This window comes from Centruroides vittatus, unplaced genomic scaffold (assembly GCF_030686945.1).
Source record: "Centruroides vittatus isolate TY-2023 unplaced genomic scaffold, ASM3068694v2 contig_634, whole genome shotgun sequence".
Taxonomy (NCBI): Eukaryota; Metazoa; Arthropoda; class Arachnida; order Scorpiones; family Buthidae; genus Centruroides; species Centruroides vittatus.
This window is the reverse complement of record NW_027122389.1, coordinates 188,234-212,574: the sequence shown is the minus strand read 5'-3', so window position 1 is coordinate 212,574 and position 24,341 is coordinate 188,234. Positions and strand designations below refer to the sequence as shown.

The 24,341-nt window shown below is 31.8% G+C and overlaps 2 protein-coding genes across 2 annotated transcripts in view; both read left to right on the top strand.

The window, feature by feature from the left end:
- Window positions 1–24,341, top strand: part of LOC136979745 (nose resistant to fluoxetine protein 6-like) — a 125,437-nt gene that overhangs the window by 78,810 nt on the left and 22,286 nt on the right. The window lies entirely within an intron of this gene.
- On the top strand, window positions 6,253–18,137 carry LOC136979752 (nose resistant to fluoxetine protein 6-like). The gene is made up of 3 exons (XM_067275777.1): window positions 6,253–6,399; window positions 17,579–17,829; window positions 17,971–18,137. Exons 1-3 carry the CDS (start codon window positions 6,300–6,302, stop codon window positions 18,115–18,117), a joined length of 498 nt encoding a protein of 165 aa, XP_067131878.1. The 5' UTR covers window positions 6,253–6,299; the 3' UTR covers window positions 18,118–18,137.

Below are 24,341 nucleotides of genomic sequence, written 5' to 3'. Positions count from 1 at the left end.
TTATATTTATTTTTGTTTCTGTTTAATTTACTGTAACTGGTAATAAGCTGCATTAATAATAATATTAAGTACGTTGTGTGAAATTAGTAAGATTAAAAGTTTACCTAATGGAAAATGCAATTTCCTACATAATACATAGCCTATGTACTATATTTGGGTAAATAGATATGGTAACTGCATTAATGAAAGTTATTTAGATAATTATTACTTCATACCGCAAAGTGTATTTATATTGTAGCTAATGTATGCTATATTATCTGAACAAGTTTACTAACTTTTCAGATACAGTTTTACCGGAATTTGTAGTTAATTAAATTAATAGGCTGGATGTTTTAGTTAGTTCAGTTAAATTTTTGAACCTGTTCTGAATAAAATAATTCGACTGTATTTGTTTACAAGTTTTTATTTACTTGTCGCTAGAATAAATTTAAATAATCACTTTACCGTAAACTGTATTTTTTGTACATTTACATTCTAGTAAACTTCAATCGTCACGATTGAAGTTTACTAGAATATAAAATTATAAAAGTTTTAAAATTTTTAGTTTTGTTTGTTTATTTTCAGGAACTGTGAATCGTTTGTTATCTTTTCGTATTTTTGTGGTGTTAAACAGTCTGAATGTTTGGATATATCTGCTTCACTGTCTGATCATCTTATATATTTTTTGCAGTATGAGAAAGGCTACTGGTCTTTTACAGCTTAATGTGGTAAAGTTGTAATTTTTCATGTTATGGAATAGTCTTTCTAATCTGATCTTTAAAAATCCGCAATGTGACCTTTGAACTTCTATTCCCGTAATGATTTTAGTTATTCTAAAGTGTAGGAGATATAAGCATAAAAATTTCTATAAGTGTAAAATATAGGTACACACAAGCAAAAAGTAGACATTTAAATGTTTAAAAATAAAAAACATTAGTAGAAACTAATACTGAAAGCACTTGTTGTTTGTTTTATGTTTATTTATCTATAGAGTTTTCTGCATATTGCTTTTTGTTTGTCAAAAAATGTTCAGAGTTCACTATCGCTTTGGTCACCATACGAGGAATTACAAACGATGAAAAATGTGCTGGGGGCATGTTTGAACCGGCATTTTATATTTTTCTACGCGCCATCTGGTGGCGATTGAAAGATCAGGTATCGGCCACTACATTAGTTTGTAGACATTATCAGTTTTGTCATCGAGTTTCTCAACTTTATCTTTTATCTCAGTTAACATAGTGAGGAGTGTGTTATCTTCATATAATTTTATTATGCGATTTATACAATCGAAAATGAAATCGGTATGACAGGGAGTGGAGAGTTTGCATTTAGTATTTATAGCTATGTAACCCTTAAGCTCAGAAATTACTTTATTGGCAGCCATACGGGCTGCTGGAAAAAGTGAGTCATCAGACGCATCTATATTGTAGCTATATGGAAAAAGCAATTTACTAGGAATGAAGTACAATAATTGAAATCAACAGATTGTCCTGATTCCAAAAATATATGATATGCAATACTTCAGAGGAATAGGCAAGGAATAAAAGCAGCTTCTATTTTATTACGCGAAGTTTTCAGACGGAAGGTCAATGACTGTTGTCACGGAAACTAAAAAGATGGAAATAGAATACGTTTTAAGAATTTTCATAATTTAAAATCTAATAAACAGATATTGACGAAAATTTGCGATAATGTTACATAATTGGTGTAGATGGTGACTCCAAAAAATCTTTTGAAAATAATTAACCGGAAGCGAGAAAACGGCGTTCGATTACCGACCGGAAATGACACCAAAAAACAGTGATAAATCGCTGAATAATGCACCAAAAACAGTGATAAATTGCTAAAAAATGCACCAAAATTTACCAATTTTGAAGGCAGTACATGTTATTACTGTACGCAAAAGGTGTCTTTACGAAAATCAATTTACCGGCAGCGAAAATTCCGGATAAGCGAATATAGCAAATTTTAGCTTCTAATTCAAAAATTTTTGGAAAAAAGTGGTCATACATGATATTATTTTGTTTCCATGATCTTCCGGAAAAGAAATTGACAAATTTAACGTATTCACAACGATATTACGCACAAAACGACCAAAAATATGGAGAGCACAATGACAGCAAACCTATCAGTCTCACATTCGAATCTCCTCTATTGCTAACAGGAATAGTATGATGTAGAGCAGCAAAACACCACTACACTGCAAGACAAGTGCTATCTGCTACCTGTCGCAGAAATGGCGTAATGGCGCATGTGTTTCGCGCTATATTATAATCTCAGTAATTTAGTGAATATAATATATATTTTTTAAAATTATATCCTTTTTTGTAGAAATTATATTTAGTTAATTATTTTGTTAACATTTTTGCCAATACACGGCGCTACGTGAGACCGAAACTCATAGTTTCCTGTATTGCTGCAAACAGCAGAAATTGTAAATAAAGTGATTTTAAACACCACAAAAGTATAGAACTGACTAGTAAATGAATGCAAAACAAATTATATACTACAAAATAGTTTGATATAGTGATTTATTTGCGCACTTTTTTACTGATAACATCGAAAATGCAATTTGGCACGATATCAACAAGGTTTTTTATAATCGGTGCCCGAAAAAAGTTTCATGCAGTAACAATTGCTTGTTTTAAGTGTTCAATGTCGGCATACTGATAATTTTCGTCATAAATTCGGTCAACCAAGATCCCTAAACGTTTTCTATAGAGTTGCAATCAGGAGAATGAATTGGCCAATTCCTTTATTTTCTAACACTGTTTCGTATGTTGTGATACATGGTAGATGCGTTGTCCCGTTGAAAAATAACAGAAATTCTTCTGAATCTACGTTTGTATGGCAGCAATTTGTTCTGCAGAACTTGTTGATAGTCGGCGCTGTTCATGCGACAGGTAACGAATGCTAAATCCAATTGTTTCAATGCAGAAAAAGCACGTAAAACAATAACACACCCACAACCGAAGTTCCATTGCAAAAAGGATTTGAGCTGCTTTTGTAAATCACGCCAGTAGAACGCTAAATTGAATTAAATTCTAGCCCATCCGAATTAAATTTTTTGCCCGAAAATATTATCTATACGACAAAAACATTGTTATTTCTTGTGCTAGTACAATAGGTCTAAACGAAACAAAAAACTTATCTTATTCTATTAAGTGGCGATATTTTTCCTAGTAAAATCGAGTTGGGCAGCTTTGTGCTCAGGCTTAAGTGCAGAGCACTTCTCATTCGAGACCAAACATTATTGTTTTTGCCATATAAAATCCTTCGAACGGTTTCGTGATGTACTTAAATAACCAAATCGTCTCAAATTTTACGCGCGAATGCTGTACAATTAGAAGCCGCGTTAATAGTTCGTCTGCGGTCTTGCAGGGTAAGCTTCGAAGGACATTCACTTCTACGCTTTGGTCTATAATTTGCAGGATTTGACAAATAATGCCGAACGACCTTTTTGAACGTTTGATGCTGTTTGCTACTGCCTGATAACTGAAATCAGTGCTTTTCAAAACTACAATTTGTCCTTTCTTGATGTTTGCTTAATGGATACTACGAGACATGATAAAAAAAATACTTTTACACTTCAAACTTGAGAGAAACATGCAGGTTTTTTACTTATGTGGCAGTATGTAAATTGACTTTCTCGCTATTTCGCAGTCAGCTACGCATTAATTTCCTAAAATTGTGTTTTTATAAGTTAGGTGCTTTGGAAACATTCAGTAATCAGAGACATCCAGTTCTTTAAATTTTCAATTCCTGTTTTAATTTATGGAGTCCTCTTTTAGTTTAAACGAAAGTTGTCGTTTTTTATGACCGAAACAATAAGAATATTAAAATCATTTCATCGTAATACTCATCATCATCAATATTCCGCAATTTCTTCCACCTTTAACTACTAAAATTTAATGACACCAATCTCCCTAATACACAAACCACCCTACCAAATATCAGAAATCATGGTCAAAACGAACGGGAGTTATTACGCTTTATTTTAGGTGGAAAAAATCGTCCCTTTCGTATACACACGTGTATAAAGAAAACTTTCAATTTATTGTTTCTTCCTTTTTCGGTATTTCTATGTGCTAGGTCCGAAAATCGTGAGGGTCATTTTCTAACCATCCTTGCGCATAACGGCCGGGAAAATAAAAATTAATTTATAGATATAAATAAAATAAAGTATCGAAAATCTGTAACTGACGTAATCGCACTGTACTTTTTAATATTAACAGTGAAGTTATATAAATTAATAATGTAAGTAATATATAAAAGTGGCGATTACTGAATTTTTTCGTGGTCATAGCAACAGACGAGCCATATATATAATTAAAAACAGATTAATACGAAAATAAAGCGTAAAAGTGTACAAATCGGCATAACGACGAACAACGACATTGCATGTTACACTACACTCTGCCTTGGATGAGACAACTGTTTAAAAATATGATAAACTATTTCCCGGATTTAAAAAAAATAAAAATTTTCTTTACGTAAATAAAAGCAGAAAATTCTTAAAATCTCGGTGTCCTTGATAATAATATAAATTACGAACACGTGTTTTGAATTAATAATGTGTTTCGACACATCATTAATTCAAATCACGTGTTTGTAATGTACCTGTTACCTAAATTAATATCGAATTGAGAAAATCTCAGACACTTCAACAATAAATAAATAATTTACTCGTTGAACTATTTTTTTAAATTATTGCGTTTTTATAGTTCTTCGTAATATTTATTTGAACATAATTAATCGTATTTATTTCTTTTAACTAAAATATTATTGTTTACTCGTTCGGCGTTTATGAACAACAGTAAGAAAGCATGGAAATGAGTCAGAAAATAACTCGGTTAAGATTTTCATATTTATGAATTTAACAGTTCTGGAAGCATGGAGAAATGAAAAACAAAATTCGGTGTTTTTTATGTGTACGTTTATTAGTGTGTGTTGGGCGAGAGCGTTTCTTTCATTCAATTTGAATTTTATAACTATTTTTTTGTCGAAAATTTCTAAACTTTTGCAGAGAAGTTTGTACATTAAGAGAATCGATGCTGCTCAATTTTGGTGGCTAAAGGTCTACGAAGTGGGGAAAGTACGGGGCTCACACGTCGTATCTCGATAGGGGTCGGACTTCGCGAAGATTTTACTCGTTATAAGTACTGGCAATGTTTTGTTTTTTATTTATAAAACTCGTCTCTAACCTGGAAATTAACATTTTGCCATTTTAGAATAATTAATAATATAAACATTTTAAAATAAAATATCGAAACAGATTGCGCCAGGTACAATTTTAATTTTTTTTCAACCGGGAAAATTACGCAGCTTATTGTCGGATATATTTTACATTATCCTGTCGGTATGCAGTAATTATTTATTTCCTTATTATTTCTATATTTATATATTCTCATGAATTCTCCCTCATCAAATAAAATGTATATGTAACCCGTAATTAAGTCTTTCGATACGAGGCGCGAAATGAGACAATGCTCGAAATTTTTTGCGAAGTGTAAATTGTGGAAGTTAAATTTGAATTTACGCATTAGTTATTAGGCTGACAGTTTAACCCTCGCTATTTAAAGTGAAATTTCCGAAATCTGCTTACTAGATTTTCCATTTTACTATCTGTACGAACAATCTCTAAGAGGAAAAGACACTGTATAATAAATACGCAGTTAGTGTAAAATATCCGCCTAAAAATGCATTTACTTAGAAGAGTTATTTTTTTGCGCGGTTCTTTTATTGTTTCCAAACGAGTTTTGAATAAGTTTAAACCATGATTATTTTTCTGTCACGTACTTCCTCGAACTGCATTTGCTAGCCGAACACTTTGCCCTTAGATAGTGAAATATACAATTATATTTTTCAAATATTAAATAAGATTTTTATTATTTTTCTTTTAATATTTAAAAGATAATCGAATCACTTGAACACCGGGAATAATTAGAACATCCAAAAATTATTTGGTAATTTGTATTTTAGACAACAAATCATGTTTTATAAGTTTCAGGAAAGTAGTTCTTATCGATAAGTCAGATTTTTATAATCGGGAAACGCAATTTTATAAATTCTGTGACGAGAGTAAATACAAGGCCACTTCCAAGTTGCTCATCGAGACAAAGAAAGCTCCGAAAATGAAGTACGAAAGGTTTTTTAGTTTCTTCTTACTCTTGACGATATTCTCGTTTTACGCGAAGTGCAACAATACAAATCCTGATGACGGCGATGATTTCGAACAAACGTCGGAAATGTTAGATACTGCAGAGATGCGAATCAAAACCTCTTTGAAGTCCGTTTTAAAGCAGAGTCTTCCTTACCTGATGAGAATTTTCGAAGAAGTAAACGTATCTTCACCTTGCGTGAAGTCTTCCACGCTCTTCCTGAAAGACTTGATGAAACTGAAAGAGTGGCCTCTTCGAAGTAAGTAAACTTCAATGTTTTCAATTATTAGAATTTAAGCTAGAATTTATATACACAGGTATTTCTCGTATAACGCAGATGAAAATGTCTTATGAACTGGGTCCGGGAGGTCTGAAAACGCGAAGATTTACAAATATCTCGGAGGGACAAATTTTACAAGATAACAATACTTTATTCTATTTTGACAGAAAAGAAAGTAGTCATTTAATTTTACTTTTTTGCGATAAGAGGAGTGAAGGGAAAGTTTTAAAATCGTAGCATTTATTACGTTACTTTCCTGGCTGTTATAACATGCAACATAACTGTGTTATGTTTTGTGAGATAAGCAGAGGGTCAGGGGTTCATGCTCGCTGACCACTTACACTGCACGGGTTGGGGAAACCCGATCTCTTTGTCGTTGGATAGCTAGCAGGGCAAAAAGTGAGTGGGGAATTCGTCAGTAAGTCGAAAGGGGTCTTGACTTGACAGGAGACAGGTTTAACAAATAAAACATTTATTGAATAACTAGAATAAAATACAAGTCGATTACAACTATTCTAAGATACTATGCGATTAAATCCGGTTATATGCAAGTAGACAGTTCTACGAGTTCTAAACAAACAGATGGCTAGGAGCCAAGCCTATTGCCGTTGGGAGAGAGAAAGAGTTTACAAAGGTCTTAACAAAATACTTCTTAGTGTGAGATTGGGCAGTAGTAGTGGTTTGGGCCATACTGATCACAAAAATAATTTTCTAATTACAAATTTGAATTAAATTAATTTTATTTTAACAATATTGGGAAGCTTTGATCACAAAATTAATTTTTAAGATTTCTTTTAATATAAAATTAAGTTGCAGTGATCATTTTTAAAATAAAAATTTGTCGAATGGTATTATTTCAGATCACAAAATTAATTTTTCAGATAACAAATTTGTCAAGTAAATTAAATTAAGATCACAAATAAAAATTTGTCGAGTAATAGTTTTTTCATCAATACCAGAATTAATTTTTTGAAATTATGTTTTTAAATTAATTATTTTCTCGATTGATGTTTATTATAAAATTTATTGAGTAAATTAAATTACGATTAGAAATAAAAATTTGTCGAATAGAATTATTTCAGATCACAAAATTAATTTTTCGACAAATTATTATTTAATTTAATCAATAAATTATTATTTAAAATTATAAAAGTTTGTCGAGTAAATTAAGTTAAGGTTACAAATAATTTTTCAGAATATAAATATTTTTTTAATGAAATTATTTTCAGATCAAACATTTGTCGAGTAAATTACAATTATAAATAATTTTAATTTTTAGAAAACTTCTCAATCCATACAATTTATACTAATATAAAGGATAAATTAAAACACGACAACTTAAAATAATACTTTAACAATCAGGCAAAGTTTAATAATTTTTTTAATTATTAAATTATTAAATTAATTTGCAATAATAATTTTTACAATTTGTTCTAATATCCAAGTAAATTAAAACACGACAACTTAAAATAATATTTTAACAATAAGACAAAGTAAAATACGGAAATAGTTCAATATAATAATTATTTAAATTATGTTTCTTACTTATTTATTAAATACCTATACAGTGTATTCATTTTGAGAATATCTGGTTTTTGTTTAAGAACTGTTGGTAAGATAGCATATCGCAAAAAGAACATTTCTTTTTAATATTATCCAATCTTAAACACCCAAGAAGTTCGATGTCTGAATAATTGTAGTTCCATTAGTAAAATAAAAATTTCTATCTGTCCAATTTTTGAGGATTTAGGTACTCCCAACTTTTCAGTGTGAAATGATGGAATTTTTATGTTATATATTGCTTCGGTTAAGTTTAAAAAATTAAATTCAATTTGCCCTCCCTTGTAATAAATTATATCGTACTTTTTTATATAAATTAAATAAAATTTCATATACCTTACTATGAATTCCTAACATCCAAAATTATGTTTTTTATATGATAAATACAGCTCATGTAAAGAAATTTCCAAATTTAACAGATTTTTTTATTATCTCGTGGTGATAAATTATCGAAAGTAATGAATTGATTATAAAAATCCATCTTCCAAAAATTGTTTGTATGTCTTGCTTCAAACCCAATTTGTCTACATAAGATGTTGAATGGAAGATTTTCGTCTCGGATCGTGAAAGCTTCGAAGACATGGATAACTCTTATATCAGAAACTATTACTCCATAAATGTTTTTTTTTGGTAGTAAAATTAACTTGCCATTGATCTTTCGCTGATAATTGATACTTTTTAACGGAATCCATATAAAAGTCTATTACAGTTCTATAGGAGTGTCAAATGTTTTTATGGCCAACAGTCGATAAGTTGAAATGCTTGAAAATCTATTAACATCGCATTCTGTAATTTTGTATAAATAAAAATTAGGATTACTATTATTTTATATTTAATAAGAAAATAACGAAAAGATTTCATACATAAACATTTCTTACCGACCATATAGAATGTTAATTGATGTACTAAATGTTGTCTCGTCTTTCTATTTTTGATATTATATCGCGATTATATTCAATTATTTCATCCATTTTATTAAATTGTTAATGTGAAATCTATAAAAATATAATTTTTAAAATTTATATTGTAACTGAATTGAAATGAAACTTGTTTTTAAAATTTACAAAATTTATTTCTGTAATGAAATGAAAGTAAAAGATATATTACAAAAATTTTACTCAAATTGTACAGTAGCAATAATGATAATAACAATATTACAAAATGGTCTTTCTTCAAATCAAATTTATACTGTGTGATTCAACCTATTTAACTTTGAATTACTATACGGTTTATACTAAACCATAATTTTTTTAAAATAATATTTATTTAACTGACAAACTCTAATTAAAGATATTAAATTTATAAAATAAAACTGTGATTACATACATTTTTTTTATTTATTATAAACTCATTTCACTTCAATGAAAATTATTATATATCAACGAACTTTAAGAATAAATTTTACAACAATAAGGTGGTTTATTTTAAAAACAACTTATTTAATTAAGCTAACTAAAAACAATAAAATTGTAACACTATCTGTATTAGTTATATATTATAATACGTAAAATTAGATTAGTTTTAAATATATTTAAAAAATTTATCTATAATATGATTACATTTATTTATTTAATATTAACTTATTATCAATAATATTATCATTTTAATTAATTTCTATACATTTAAATTTATATTACTGAGTATTTATTTAAATATAATTAAGAAAGAGTTTAAAGAATATTAAACTCCAAGAAAACGAACCTCTGATTGTAATTCCTAAAAATTTGTTTTTCACACGATAGATATAAACCCTACAAATAATTGCTGAATTCTTATGTCTAACTGTTAACTTTTTAAAAATAATAGATTCGTTATAAAAATGAATTTTGCTTGAACTTTTCCCTCCAGTTTATCTACAACATGACATATTTCTGCAAGTAAGTGAAGTAATTAATTTACATAAAGTCGGCAAAAATTTTTCATATTTCAGAAATAAGTTATATAGTACTTTTAAACTCTATCACTTAGCGCCTACTCCCTAAAAGTTTGTTTCTCATATGATACATATAAACCGTGCAAATAATCTACAGATGAAAAAAAGAAGAAATTATAAGTCATTTGAACAGTTTATAATAAATTTTATTTTAACAATAAGTTTAATATATTGTGTTTAGCTATCAAATTTATCCTAATGTCAGAGTAAATTAAAACACGACAATTTCAAATAATATAACACCGAAATTTCTTTAGCTATACTAATCATAAATCTTATTGTTAAAATAAAATTATTTTAATTAAAGCAAAGTTTAATATATTTAGTTTAATTATGGAATTAAACTGTGCTGATTTGCAATAATAATAATAATTTTTAAAACAGCAATTTAAAATAATATAACATTAAAGTTTTGTTGATTGTAACAAAAAATTACGGCTCTATTTATACTTATATTCATAAGACATTGACAGGCTTTTTTTACTACAATAGTTATTGAATGAAGCTAATAAAATTGTTTGTGGAATAACATGGTTCATCTGAGTTTCATATTTTATAAACTCATCAATATAGTTTAAAATTCTACCACCTCCATAAATTGATGTTAAACTCGTGAATTTTCGAAAGATTTACTTTTATCTAGAAAAATGTCTAACCCAAACTTTTGGTCTAAGGCAAACTTTTGCTTTTTCAACTCGTGATTTTCTATATTTCTAGGTTTGGCCTCGTTTATTACCGAAAATTGTAAACGAAGATAATATCTATATCAAAAACTATATTATAATACACTGTATTAATTTTAATGCAGGCCATTTGGGAATTTTTGAGAGTTGAAATCTAATTTATATTAAAGTATCTCAATTAAATATAGTCATACAAAGAAAAACGATATTTATTATAAATTATTTTAATACTTACTACAGGAGAATTTTATAGTACCAGAGTATATTTTGTCTAAAATTTAAAAAATGATAGATTCATTATAAAAATGAATTTCTGCAAGTAAGTGAAGCAATAAACTTTTGCTGACGATTACAACTATTTTACGATGCTATGCGTTTAAATGCGGTTATATGCATGTAGATAACTCTACGAGTTCTAAACAAACAGATGGCTAGGAGCTAAGCCTATTGCCGTTGGGAGAGAGAAAGAGTTTACAAAGGTCCTAACAAAATACTTCTTAGTGTGAGATTGGGCGATATAATTCGATGTATGGCGGTCGCCGACGATGTTAAAGAGTTGCTGTAGGTCTTCTCGCCGACAGGACTTCGTTCCCAGGCATGGAGAACGACGACACAAGAATAGAAACAACTTCCTATGCGAGCGTGCTAAGTTTTCGGTGGCGCGAGCATTTATAGTGTTAGCGTGGGAAGCGGTCGGTTGTGACGATGACTCGCGAATTCTCGACAGCTAAGTGTCAACTTTCCCTCCTAACTGTTGATAGTTACTGGGGACCTCTGCTCCGTTTTTCCGCGAGAAGATTTTTCTATCGGTGATTGTTTAATTAATTTTTGAACAAAAAATAAAAATTATCTTTCATTTACACAAATTTGCCCGCTAAAGTCCGCGGTCTCACACCATCCTTTGCTTCCGTTAAAATTATGCTTGGAGTATAATTTTAACTTTAAATTTCTTTCTCTCGGTCAAAACAAAAATTCCGCCAAAATCTGCTTGGGACGAGTTCAAACATTACCGCGTGACGTGCAATCGGCACTTCCGACCTGTTTACAAATTTCCTTGATGATTTACAAAGGTCTTCGACCTATGGTCACAGCTGCTGATGTGGTTGATTGTTGACAGTTTAAACAGTTCAATGTCCTTCGATGCAGTTTCTATGTGGTCGGTGTTTGTGGACTGCGATGTGGGTCGTAGAATTTATGTCGGTCTCACTTTCCGGATGTCTAGCTACTGGCGTTCGAGGCGTAAAAATAATTTGTTCACAAAAAGTTCTACGATGTCTTTCTCTCCATGTGGGAGAGGTAAATGTGATACAAAAAGTCAAAAGCTAAACACGCGCTCTTACAAACTTTGGGGTTTAATAAAATCGCTTACATGCGCTAATGTTCAGAGGCTATTTGCTGATGTTCAAAAACTTTTTCTAAAGGATAAAAAGGGTTAAGTCTAGGTAGTTCTTCTACTTCGGCTTCGTTTTCGCTAATTCGCTTATAGCCTGCGTTGAGCTCATTTTCTATGAAAGCGCCGCCCTGTTGAATTCTCCTTGATTTCTCGCCTGGAAAGGTTCCTGTAATCAGAGATAGGATGAATAATATGAAGTGAAGAAGATTAGTGTGACGTGTCGCTCTTTCACTTTGACCACGTTTTTGTTTCTCCGTATCTCCTCGTGATTCAGTTTCGTTGTGACGTTGTCGTGTGTCTTCGTATTCACTTCGTTTTTCTGGATCCGATGGAGGCTCTGTTTCTCTAGTCTCGACGTTAATTCGCTTTATTTCCGTTTTTGTATACCCTTCGAAATTGATCGAGTTGTTTCGGATGATGGGGTTGTAGCTCAGTTTAGATGATTGTGTTCTCTCCTTTCTGGGTCGTTGACCTACGTGATTTTGGGAGAGGTGTTGACACTGTTGCATGAATCGTAGAACGACCAATTCCTCTTCTTTGTTCTCAGGAGATTTTCTTTTACGTCTGGTCTTTGGCATTTTCGAAGAGCTTTGAATAACTTTGAATAACTTTGCCATCGGGCAAGAAAACTTTCCTCCTGTTCTCATCGATCGTTAGATTTTCTTGTTCGAAGAGGTCTCTTCCGATGATTCCCTCACACGGGAAAGTAACATCTTCTCGGACAATTTTGCATGACATAAGGAACTTGTGTCCCCTGAACTTAAACGTGGGAACTGCCATGCCAATTGTTTAAATTGACTCTCCTCTTGAGCCGTTGATTTTTCTTCGAGTTCCAAACTTAACAGGTGCCTTTCCTTTAAGCCGATTAGCCACTTCATTCGACAACATTGTGTCATTCGACTCAGGGTCTATGACGAATTCCACTGGGACATTATTTATGTATAATATAATGATTTTGGAATTTGTTTGAGTTTCTACGGCCCGAACGACGCCTTTCCACCGTTCCTCATCCTCCGAATCAGTGTCTGATTTAAGAATTTGTTGGATTCGCTCACTTGATTTGAGTTTTCACTGTCTTTTCTCTTGTCGCCTTCGATCCTCTGGTTCAGGAGAGGCCGACCCTTTTCTAGAGGCTTGCCAAGGTTTTCTTAATGTGCTCAGAGTTTAAATGATCAATATTTTACAACCTGATTAATATATCATATCAAGAGGGTATTTTTTACATGAAAACGGATTAATTATTTTTACATTACTTCTTACGAAAAAGATTGGTTTGGTATACGTTTTATTCGGTATAAGTCCAAACATCAGGAACGGATTAAAATCGTATACCGAAATTCCACTGTACTTTAAAAAAGTTTCATATTATCGGAATATTGCCATTCTTTATATTATCTTGTATCTCTTCATTCTCTGTATTATATCTATATATATAAAGCTACTTGTCCTGATTGACTGACTGACTGACTGATTGATTCGTCATCGCCCAGAGCAAACCGCTGAACCTAAAAAGGTGACATTCGGCACAGAGTTAGGGTCCGCCATGGGGATGCGCACTGAGAAGCGATTTTTCGAAATTTTCCCGCGGCGTGGAAAGGGAGAGCATTAAGTTTTAACCAGAAGAACGGCTTCAACTGTACTATTTCAGATGCGATTTTTTGTTTCCGATGGTAAAAATTTAAAAACTAAAAATTAAATTAATATATAAACATCTAAGAAAACTACCTGTTAAATCGTAAATACAACATTTCTATGAGTAAAACGAGATAAAAACTTTGTCAATTGGTCGATTTACAACTCAAAAAGTAACATTTGAAAATAGAGTCAAAAACAATTAACGTTTATGACTTTAGGGGGTATCGCGAGGTCTGTGGACAAATTTTCTTGCAATAGTACGGAATTTCTACTGACTTAACTTGCAAGAGTTACATTTCTTCCCTATTTACGAACAAACCCGATGGCAATCGGCGAAACACGAGATAAATTACAGCGAGTGAAAAAAGGTATGTTTATTTTTTACGTTTTACGTATCAAATTACATTAAATTCGACACAAATAAAGCAATTCTGTCGATATAAAAATATTTTACACAGTTTAAAAGTAGAGAGAATAAAGAAAACAAAGATGAAATAATAATTTTTGAAGCGAAGCCAAAAATTATACTATTTTAAGATAAAAAATGGCGTCTGTTGAAGGCCACGTGACTGAAATTAAATCGAAAAATCACATGACCTCGGAAGAGTTGATATCCAAATGTACAATATTTAGGTATTACGATTTTTTAACGAAATAAATGTTCGAACCGTTTAAATCCGAATTTATTACATATTTGTTCGATTATAGTGTGGCCGTAAGCCATGATATTGTATATTTGTATATTTTATTTGAATTAATCTTAGCCTTCCTTCCTGTTTCTCTGTTCTAGATTAATTTTAGAACATTCTTATCTAACCCTTATCTTGAGTAGGATTATCTTTTCCACGAAGATAAGTAGAACAAAAGACGGTGTGGGGCTCTGGGGCCAAACGGAAAGAGATAGATTCATTTTTGGTGAGAACCTCGAAGTAGTAAGGAGGGGAGAAAAAGTTAGTAGTCTGTAAGTTGATACGACCCACGTTTGATTGTTGCTCGTGTCAGTATTTTATATATTTAGCTTTAGATTAGATTGTTATAAATTAAATAATTACTATGGTGTTATGATGCCCCACACCATCTTTCCAATTATAAGCAATGGAGGTTGCCTTTTTAAAACAATATCCTTTGTTTTGTATGACACCCAAGTGATGGCCAAAAAAACGTTCAAAAATAGTGGAATATGTGATGAGTCACTGCAATGAATTTTCGATTATCTCGCATGATAGTGATGAAAATAATTATAGCAGTTCTGTCGAATACTTCGACGATTTGTCGCGATTTCGTACTTATGGAGGTTTATGCGAGTTAGTAGCAACGGGACAAATATTTCTGTTAACTTTCGAAGTTTACTGCAATGGCGAGCTGTATGAGAAATTTGGTGTAGAAGGAAATCCCGTGAAGCGACTGCGTTCTAATTTTATGCAAGACCTGTCTCATGCACATTTTGATGTTTATTTGTTAGTAATAACTAATGATTGAGAACCTTAGTGAAGTACCGAGAGAGGGTTATTTCTATCAAATTGAAAAATCCGAGAGGGCGAAGCCGAGGGTAACAGCTAGTAAACTCATACATTTATTACTGTTTTCTGTTAAAAGATTATTAAAATAGTCTTCCTATTTATTTAGTGATATGTGCTGAATACTATTGGTTCTCTTATTATTATTTCTGAAATTTTTCAAAATTCTGTATGCTTCAGTATTTCGTCTTTTACGTATAAAAGTTTGTTAGGTATTACAAACGTTGTCCCAATTGTTATTTTTTTTTGCCATACTTTTCTCCTAATAACACTCTGACGTTTTTTTGTACTTTATTTTATCTTTTATATTTTTTGTATTTATCGATTTTAAATATAAATTTCTGTAATTTTTTACCAATTTTGCTATTTCTTTATTCCAATAATACATTTTTATCTTATATGTTCCACATTTAACTTCTCCTAATGCTTCTTTAGCCGATTGATGTATACTCTGAACTATATAAGTGTATTGTTCCTGTACTGTATCAAAGTAAGTTTTCTCTAATTTATCATCTAGTCGTTTCTGATACAATAGTTGATTACTTTCATTTTGGAAAGAGAGTAGATTATATCTTGGAATTTGTAATTCTGTCCTTTTTTACCCATTATTGATACTAGTGTCAACTTAAAAGTATAGAAAATTTATTTTACTATTAATCACATAATAAAAACTTCCGCAATCAATTCCTCTAAAAATCTTGGACTATCGGTCCAAGATGTCAGAGTTTTTGCAGTATTCTGTTTCACAATGATATAGTCCAATATTGATTTTGAATTTTGTCTTGATGTCGAGTGTGTTTATAAATATCTTTATGCTAGAAATAACCATTTGTTATTTTTAATGAGTTCTGCGTGCATAGTTCAATTAATCATTCGCCATAATCAGTTATTCTATACTCTCCAAAGGTCCAGCTATTTGGTTCTTACGCTTTTTACCAATTCGGCCGTTTAAATTTGCTGCCATTATAACTTTTCTATTGTTGCCAATATTATTTATTACAGTATTTAATTTCTCAAAGAATTCATCTTTACCTAATTTATTTTCACTATCACTTAAAGAATATGTGAGCCTGGGAGAGTGTCTGAGGAAGTCTGACTGTTCTTTCCGGCAACACATCGTTGACCTACTCACTTGTCAAGGGTGGCTGTTACGTTTTGTTACGCGTTACGCGAGGGAGAGAAGATGAGATGGGGTCGACGACAAGGTGTGATCGACAGTCAAGTAAAGACTTTATTTAACAACAAAACAATATTTATTAAAATCAATGAACTGAGATCGCCGTGGGAACTGAGTCACGAGATCGTTGTCAGAAAGAAAAAAAATGAGGAATTCAGTTTAGTTTAAATTTTATGATGTTGCAGCGGGAGATCGGTTGCCATAATAGGCAAAATTATAAAATTTCCCACGAATTCTGTTTTTCGTTTTTAAAATCGTAAGAACATTTAATTCGGAAAAACTAGATAAAAACTCGAATTTCACACATATATTCCCAAATTGTAATATTTCTACCAAATAGAGTTAAAGTAATTTAATCATATTCTCATTCATTGCTTCTCGAGACGTTACACTTTTCTTGTATTTCGTGAATATCAGAACAGAAACTCCTCTTTTTGATCTAGTATTTTCAATACGCCACTAAACATGTAGATATTTATCCTTTATTACCACTACCTGTTATTCCTTTTTGGTTTCAGTAAATACAATAATATCCTATTGTATTCTATTTAATTCCGAGACAATTAGTCTTTTTTTATTATTAATACTTTGCACATTCCACGTTTCAATAATCATTGTCGTTTTCCGTTGTCTTTCACGTCGTCCCGAATATGCAGCCGGCTTACTTCTGTTGGGATTTTTAGCTTTTAAGTTTTTTTTTCTCGAGAAGGGGAGAGCTGGCTCCATGTCTAAACCTTCAACCCGAAAGTTGGGATCTTTAATCAAGGTTTTACTCTTCTAGGAGAATGGCTGTCACTACCTGCGAGTCATTCCTAAAGTATTAATGTGATAAAACGTTTGAAGTATTTTCAAATCGTTGGAACAAACGGACGAAAGTTTCGAATGGTAAATCCGTTTGTACCAACAGTGAGGGGATTTTTGGATAAATATTTTTACCACGTTTTTAAGACGTCATTTACTAGTGCAACTACACTGTAATTTGTCTTAAATCTTTGATAATTATCGTTTCCGCTTCTTCCAATCAAATTTAAATGTACAGATTACGGTTTTAAAAGTTCATTTATTTCCGGTTTATTGTTAGCACCTACATTCGCGGTTTCGCTTGCGCGCTATTTTTGTGGTAGTAAAATTAACTACATATATCGAGGGTTCTCTACTGTGTAACTGCACGAGAAAGTATTATTATTTTCTCTTTCGATTTGTTTTTCAAACACGTAATACATAAAGATAACGTTAATTTTATGTATTTGCTATTTGCAGTGATTGATTCTTTTGGAAAACTGCCGGCAGGAATGTTAGGAATGACACAGTGGATAGCAGGGGATTATGACCAGTGTTTGAGCATAGATATTCCTCAAAATAGAAAAGAAACTACCGACAAAGGAAGTGAACAGATTCGAGGCAAATACTGTGCCCTGACAATTGGAATACAAAAATCACTAAAGCGTATTACGAAGTCAATTCATAAGTTTGAAAATAATACATTGCTTAAAATAGCGAAAGAGATTATTGTAAGTATTAAAGTTTGAACAAAAATTTTGCGATGGATTAATACAGTTTAGTGTACTTTTTAGTTTAATTTAGTAATACAACAAAGTTGTATATAAAATAATTCCTGAAAAATCTTCATACTGAATTAATTAATTTTTTAGAAACCGATGAAGTTCGATGACATATTCAAAACAGATGTAGTCAAAACGAAGACGGGAATACGTTTGGATGTGTGCATTCCGAGTACATGCAGTAACGAAGACTTAAAAAACGTTGGGAATTGGAGTAAGTCGTTTGATATTTTGTAATTATACGAAATACTCTCGTAAATTCGAACAAGCGTTAATCAATTTTTTCTTGAAACCGAAACAATTCTGATCAATATATTTAGACAAATACAAAACAAAATCACGCTAAAATTCATAATAACTTTCTATATACAAATAATAATTTTAAAATGTGTTTTAATATGTATATAAATACCGAATTCAGTATAAAAAATTTTTAAAATTATTACTCAGTAGTCCGTAAACGTCTTACGATAACGAATTCGGATTAACAAAAGTAAATTGTATAAATTGGAAAAAAACTATTTTTTTGCTGTTTTTATAAGGAAGTAGTAACTGTACTTCGTGGAATGCCCATCAATGACAGATTCTGTAAAGAATTTGTAGAGAATTGACTGAAGAGTTTACGTCAGATGGTTCTGATGTAAAAACTACCATTGAAATTCCTCCGTGTGAAGGGAAGCATTGCATTGGATGATTGGCTTTCTTTCAAACACTTGTCCTTTTGTTAGTTCAATTCTATTTTACAATAATTTAATTTTTATCCTTTAGAAACTCAAGGGGGGAAAATGCATTTTAAACGCCATTTTATCTGATAAATTGAAAATAAGATAAGCAGTAAATTAAATTCTCAATTTAATTTATTAAAAAGTTAATTTATGAACTTATTTATGTGTTTAACTACTTTCTTTATTTTATTTTTCAGTATTAGGAACAATGTTAAACTTGAATGTCGAATATTGCAAAATTATAGATGAACGCATTGAATATAGTGAAGGACAATTGATATCGTTGTAAGTATATTTTTATTAAATTAATTATACGGTAACCGAAGGCAAGGCAAATGTCTTGCCTCTTTTTTGGCAACAGTTTGGTGAAAACTGCCCACTTGTCGGAGGATGGCTGCTTTACGTTCTATGATCTCGAGGTGTCGAGATTCTTTTTGTCAAGTCGAGTGGAGGAGGTGAGAGGAGTCGTCGGTAAGACGTAGGCAATAAACGAACAAATAACATTATTTAAGAAAAAAAACGAATATTTATTGAAAAACAATTAGAGGATTAAAAATACAAACATCGAATATCTATCGAGAGTTTTCTCTAGCTTCCGAGTACAAGGAAGTGGGGCGAAAAGAGAGTTTATACGATTGACTATTGTGAGGACAGGATTTAACCCGGCCCGAATCTTTTTTTTTTTTTTGTTCAAAACTCCTCGTGGGAAATTGTAGAAAAGGTCGAAATTCGAAAAATGTTTAGCTTTCCGCCGCCTCAAGGCATCTCTTTTTACTTCGGATCGAAACTCTTAGTCACAGAGATTGAATCATCAGCGATTCACCAACTATCGCGATTGGTGATCGAAGATAACGTGACCCGTAGTATATAAGGGGGAAAAGGCTAATAACGGGGTCGCTGAAGGTCCGAATAAGACGCACGTCCGGTCTGATCCGAATCGAGAATCGAGGGCCGAACCCCGAAGACTCCGAATCCCGTTGAAGACGAGTCGCCACGATCGATCCTTCTGCCAACCTCAACGACCGGAGAACGACCGATCCTCCTGCTTATCCATACAATTACTCCAGCCGACACATCCTAAAAAGAGGTATCACCCCGAAATTTGTAAATTCTCTCTCTCTCTTGCGGTTGAACCGGACGCGTTAGAGTAGAGCTATTCTCTGTAGTTAGTTTGTCTGTTTAAATAAATCGTTATTTGTTTTCACCATGGTTCCGTTTATTCGAATATCGCCTTAAACTTATCTACGAACCCACACGCTTCCTCTACTCGACCCGACAAATAATTACCCAATCTCGACAAGTCGGGATATCATAAAAATTTAGCCATCCGCGACAGTGGAGTGGGTCTTGCCGACCTGTTCTCCGAAAAAAAGGAAGTACGACTCCGTCCTCTCTCCGGACGTTCCCACACTATCATACCTCTTTGATGTTTTCTTGCAGGTTCGAATCTGTCCTTGTTGTGGTAGGCGTACACAATTATAAAAAGTCGCGACTAGATTCGTAACGCGCACTTGGTATAGACAAAATCGGCATAGCGGTTCCTCGGTCTATTCCTATTTGTCACCGTTAGAGGTTCGACGAGGTACTCTCTTGTAGAGGGAGGAGGAGTGCTTTCATAGATTCGTCTTGGAAAAATATGTCATATGGTTAAATGTCGGAGGTAAAGGTTACTTTAGCAGGTGTGAAGGTTAAAGGTATTTCCTGGACCAAAATAAAGTGATAAAGTTTACAATTAACGTTTGATTTTAAGTCTTGCAGTTTGAGAATAAGTTCTTGGGTGGGTAAATGTTTACATTCAAAAAGAACGGTTATAAATTTTGATAGTTATTGAAGAGATTTTCGATTTCTGTTCCCCGCGATGTTGTTTTAACGGATGCGTGACGAATTTATTTAAAATATGTTGAAAGTTTACGAGAGGAAAGAAAAATTTGGTTTATACATAGCTCCGATCTCACAATTATATTAAATTAGGAATCTGAAAAGTATGAAAATAACATCAAATTACTTAAAAATTCGGCAAATTGGTGGTGCAATAAAAAATATGAATAAATAATAAACTTTTTTCGTAAAACGCGATAATAAATTGATTGAAAACATGTTAACTAATAATCATACCATAAAAAACAAGTTTAACAAAGAAAATAGCCAATCGAATTTGAAGCGCGTTACATGATATTAAAGAGAAATTCATTTTCTACTTGAATGCACATCGTCTGTCTTGATTTCTGTATTTAAAATACTCTGGTTTAAGTCGTGAATTGCTGCTTTTTTTTTCTTTTTTCTTTATTTAAAAAATTATTGAACGGAATCACGTAATGTGTTTTGCCTTTTACTACAACTTAATATATTACATTCCAGGCCGCCCTCTAACTTCTTTTTCTCTATCATTCAGTCGAAACGTTAATTGGATCTGAATGTTTTGTAGTTCTTATTCCTGTTTGTAACCAGAAATATGCAAACGTATTGTGTTGAAAATTTTATCGTTTACCTTTACAGAATTATTGTTTGTTTCCCTGTACGTCTTTATAGATTGCATATAATTGCTAAATAAAATAGGTGATAATTCACAGTCTGTTCTTTCAATTGTATCTCCTCTTACTCGACTCGGAACTGCGTGGTATAATACCTTAAATACATTTACAAAACGTCACGAAACATCGGTCATATTAGACTTTATACAAAACACAATTAAAAAAATTAGAGTAATTTCTGCGTGAGCGACATACATAATATGTTCGTATTTAAGAGAAATTCTTTTGTGAGATTACGGAATTTTTCTTGTTAATTCTGCACGAGGAATTTCATTTCCTGCCAAACCGTAGATTGAAGGTAAAATCTCTTCGCTGGTATTTGTGACGATTTTTTTTGTTTGTGCAATTGATCTGCTGATTTTTCGACTAGAACTTTATTTGCAATACTTGCAAAATATTATGGTAATGATAATTCGAATATGTTGATTTGCAATTTCTCTGCTGTATACTGCCAAAGCGCGTAAAAATCTCAAATCGCACAGTTCGTACCAATTCGATATCGACAGAGATTTTCGTTAGAGTTAAAACAAAATTCTAAAATGAGTATTACAATACAATTCTGGTGGCATTATAACTGTTCTCATATTTTGCTAATAGTTTTTCTATTATTATTTAATGATAATACATCTTTGGCTGACGTTGATTTGCTGAAGTGATTGAACTTATTTTCATATTCGGCGCAATACTGATTCATATTTGATTATAAATGTTTACATAATTTTTAGTCATACACAACATATTTAAAACAATAGGTAAATAAATAATTTTAAAATAATGTACTTTACTTAAGTGTATAAATGTTAATTTTAAATGCGTGAGGTCACTTTACCTATTTAAATTGTACAAAAATGGATTAAATTCATTAAAACCATTGCAGAATATATTTAATAATAAAAACGAATAATTTAAATGAATGAATCTAAACCAAATTTTTTAATAATTGTTTATAGTTGCTCGATGGTAAAATCTCAGTATAAAAACGAATAATAGCGAGTTTTCCTCCGCTCTTCGATGTACAGCGGCTGATCTCGTTTCATATCCAATGACCAACCATTCTTCAAAAAGAAGTTTATCAGTAAACACTAGGTAGATCCATTGAAACGTTTCGAGACGGCAGACATACGGAAGATTCTCCTTCTACAGATAAGAGAGTAACGTGATGAATCGATGGGACCTTCCTGAACACTTACGCACGAAAGAAGGGACCATTTAAAAATGTTTCAGGAGGAATTGTGGGAGAGGAATCTGCTGGAGAAGGAACGAACACATTAAAATAGAATCCGGGTTATTTCATTACGTGTTTTTATCCGTTTTTCTCTTTGATCGCTCATCTCGTTAGTCTTCGCTTTTCGCTCGCGCTTTTCGAATGGTCTTCTATCAGTTTCCAGAGAAAATTCGGTATCAGCTGGTGACGAAAGAGAGGTCGACGTCGGTGTTCGATTTAACATCGAATTTCGATACCGAAAGCGCTTACATGTTTGTCAGTTCCCATCATTGTGTGACTTTAAATGAGAAGTATCTGTGATTTTTCGTGGTTTAGTTCTACAGTTTTTGTAAGAAAAAGTTGATGTTGATTCAGACCCAGCCGGAGCTTCACAAGTGAAAGGGCTTCATTAATTTAAGCGAGTGTCTAAGACATTTATAAATAAGAGCTACATTAAAATTGCATTAATTTATAATGTATACAAAAATGATGTTTATCTTGTTACACTCGAACAGATACAATTACAATCAGCGGCGTAGCGCAGTGGGGGCGGCACTTATAGGGGGCGGCAAAATTTTACAATAAATAATAATATCTTGTAAAAATACCTAAATAATAGGGCGGCTGACACCCACGCTACACCGCTGATTACAATAATAGTTAACTAATAAATTGTTAAATGATGTAAATTATATATAAGTAAATTGATGTAAAAATATTAATTATCATAATTTAGAACTGTTCTCGGCATATTTGTTGCATGGGTTTCATTGGCAACGTTTACAGAAATATTACTGAGACTCGATGTTATTCCTTTGGAGGCGAGTAAAGGTAAGTCTTTGCGATTATCAAAATAAACTTTTAACATATTTAAGAATGAGAATTTATCTATTCATATTTTAAAGTTCAGGAAAATGATTTTTAATGCTGATATTTTCGACTATATTATGAACAATTCATAAAAATAGTTCTACAATAAATATATTTATATCTGTTAAGTGCAAAAAAAAATAAATTATTAATGTTTGTTATTTGTAGGAAAAATTTTCGAGTATATTCTCAAAGCTTCACCTTATAAATCTGTGCATAAATTATATTCGACGAATCTTGACGAAAGTACAAAGTCGATGTGCGGTGTGAAATTTCTTCTAGTAAATATTGTGGTGATGACACATGTATACGTGACAGCATTGTTTTTTCCAACAATAGAAGGTACTTTTTCTTTTATTGTAAGATATAATCAATCAATCAATCAATCTTTATTTTTTGATATAACTTTTGTTATTACAAAAGGAATTAAAAGAACATTATTGTTTTAAGGTAGTTACATGAACAAAGAAATTGTATAATTTATACAAAGTTAGCTTGAAAAAATTATCATCGAGTATAATTTGATAACTAAAATCAGATGGCAGAGTAGCAGCTCGGGTATCCAAAAAGAAGTCACAAAAATCGTGAAGGTGTTTTTTCATATCCATCACTACTAATACACAAAAAAAAAAAAACACTCTGAGTCGTCCGAGATATTAATTGCTTTGCCGTTTAGGTTTATGGAGAATCTATTTACTCTAAACTGTGCACCAAATGACTTTAGTTTATAACTCAAATCAGACAATAAATAAGGCGTTGAACTCCACATTCAATTTAGAAAGATTTGACTGTTCTAACCTCTTTCAGTCAAATATTGAACATCCATAAACCAATACAGGTCTCTCAATCGTCGACCACAGTCCAGAAAAAACAGACTCTTACTTAAACACATATGACTAATGCTATATGACAATCCTATATTATTTAATAATCCTTTAGCGATAGCAGGCCGTGGCTTCAAAAAAGAATTACTATCTATCTTTGAAAGTCTTGTATATGTCAATTTGCGATAATCGTCTTCCGGTAGGTCAACTAGTTTCCTCCAAAATCTAAACAATTTTATCACCAATCCAATTGCGAGGGGAGGTCTTCCCAATTCCATTCTCAATGCAGACCCCGAGACAGATCTGT

Coding starts and splice junctions, on each gene's coding strand:
- LOC136979752 (XM_067275777.1), top strand. CDS start 6,300: ATGAGAATTTTCGAAGAAGTAAACGTATCTTCACCTTGCGTGAAGTCT. Junction 6,400..17,578: donor GAAAGAGTGGCCTCTTCGAA/GTAAGTAAACTT, acceptor TGCTATTTGCAG/TGATTGATTCTTTTGGAAAA. Junction 17,830..17,970: donor AAATAGCGAAAGAGATTATT/GTAAGTATTAAA, acceptor TTAATTTTTTAG/AAACCGATGAAGTTCGATGA.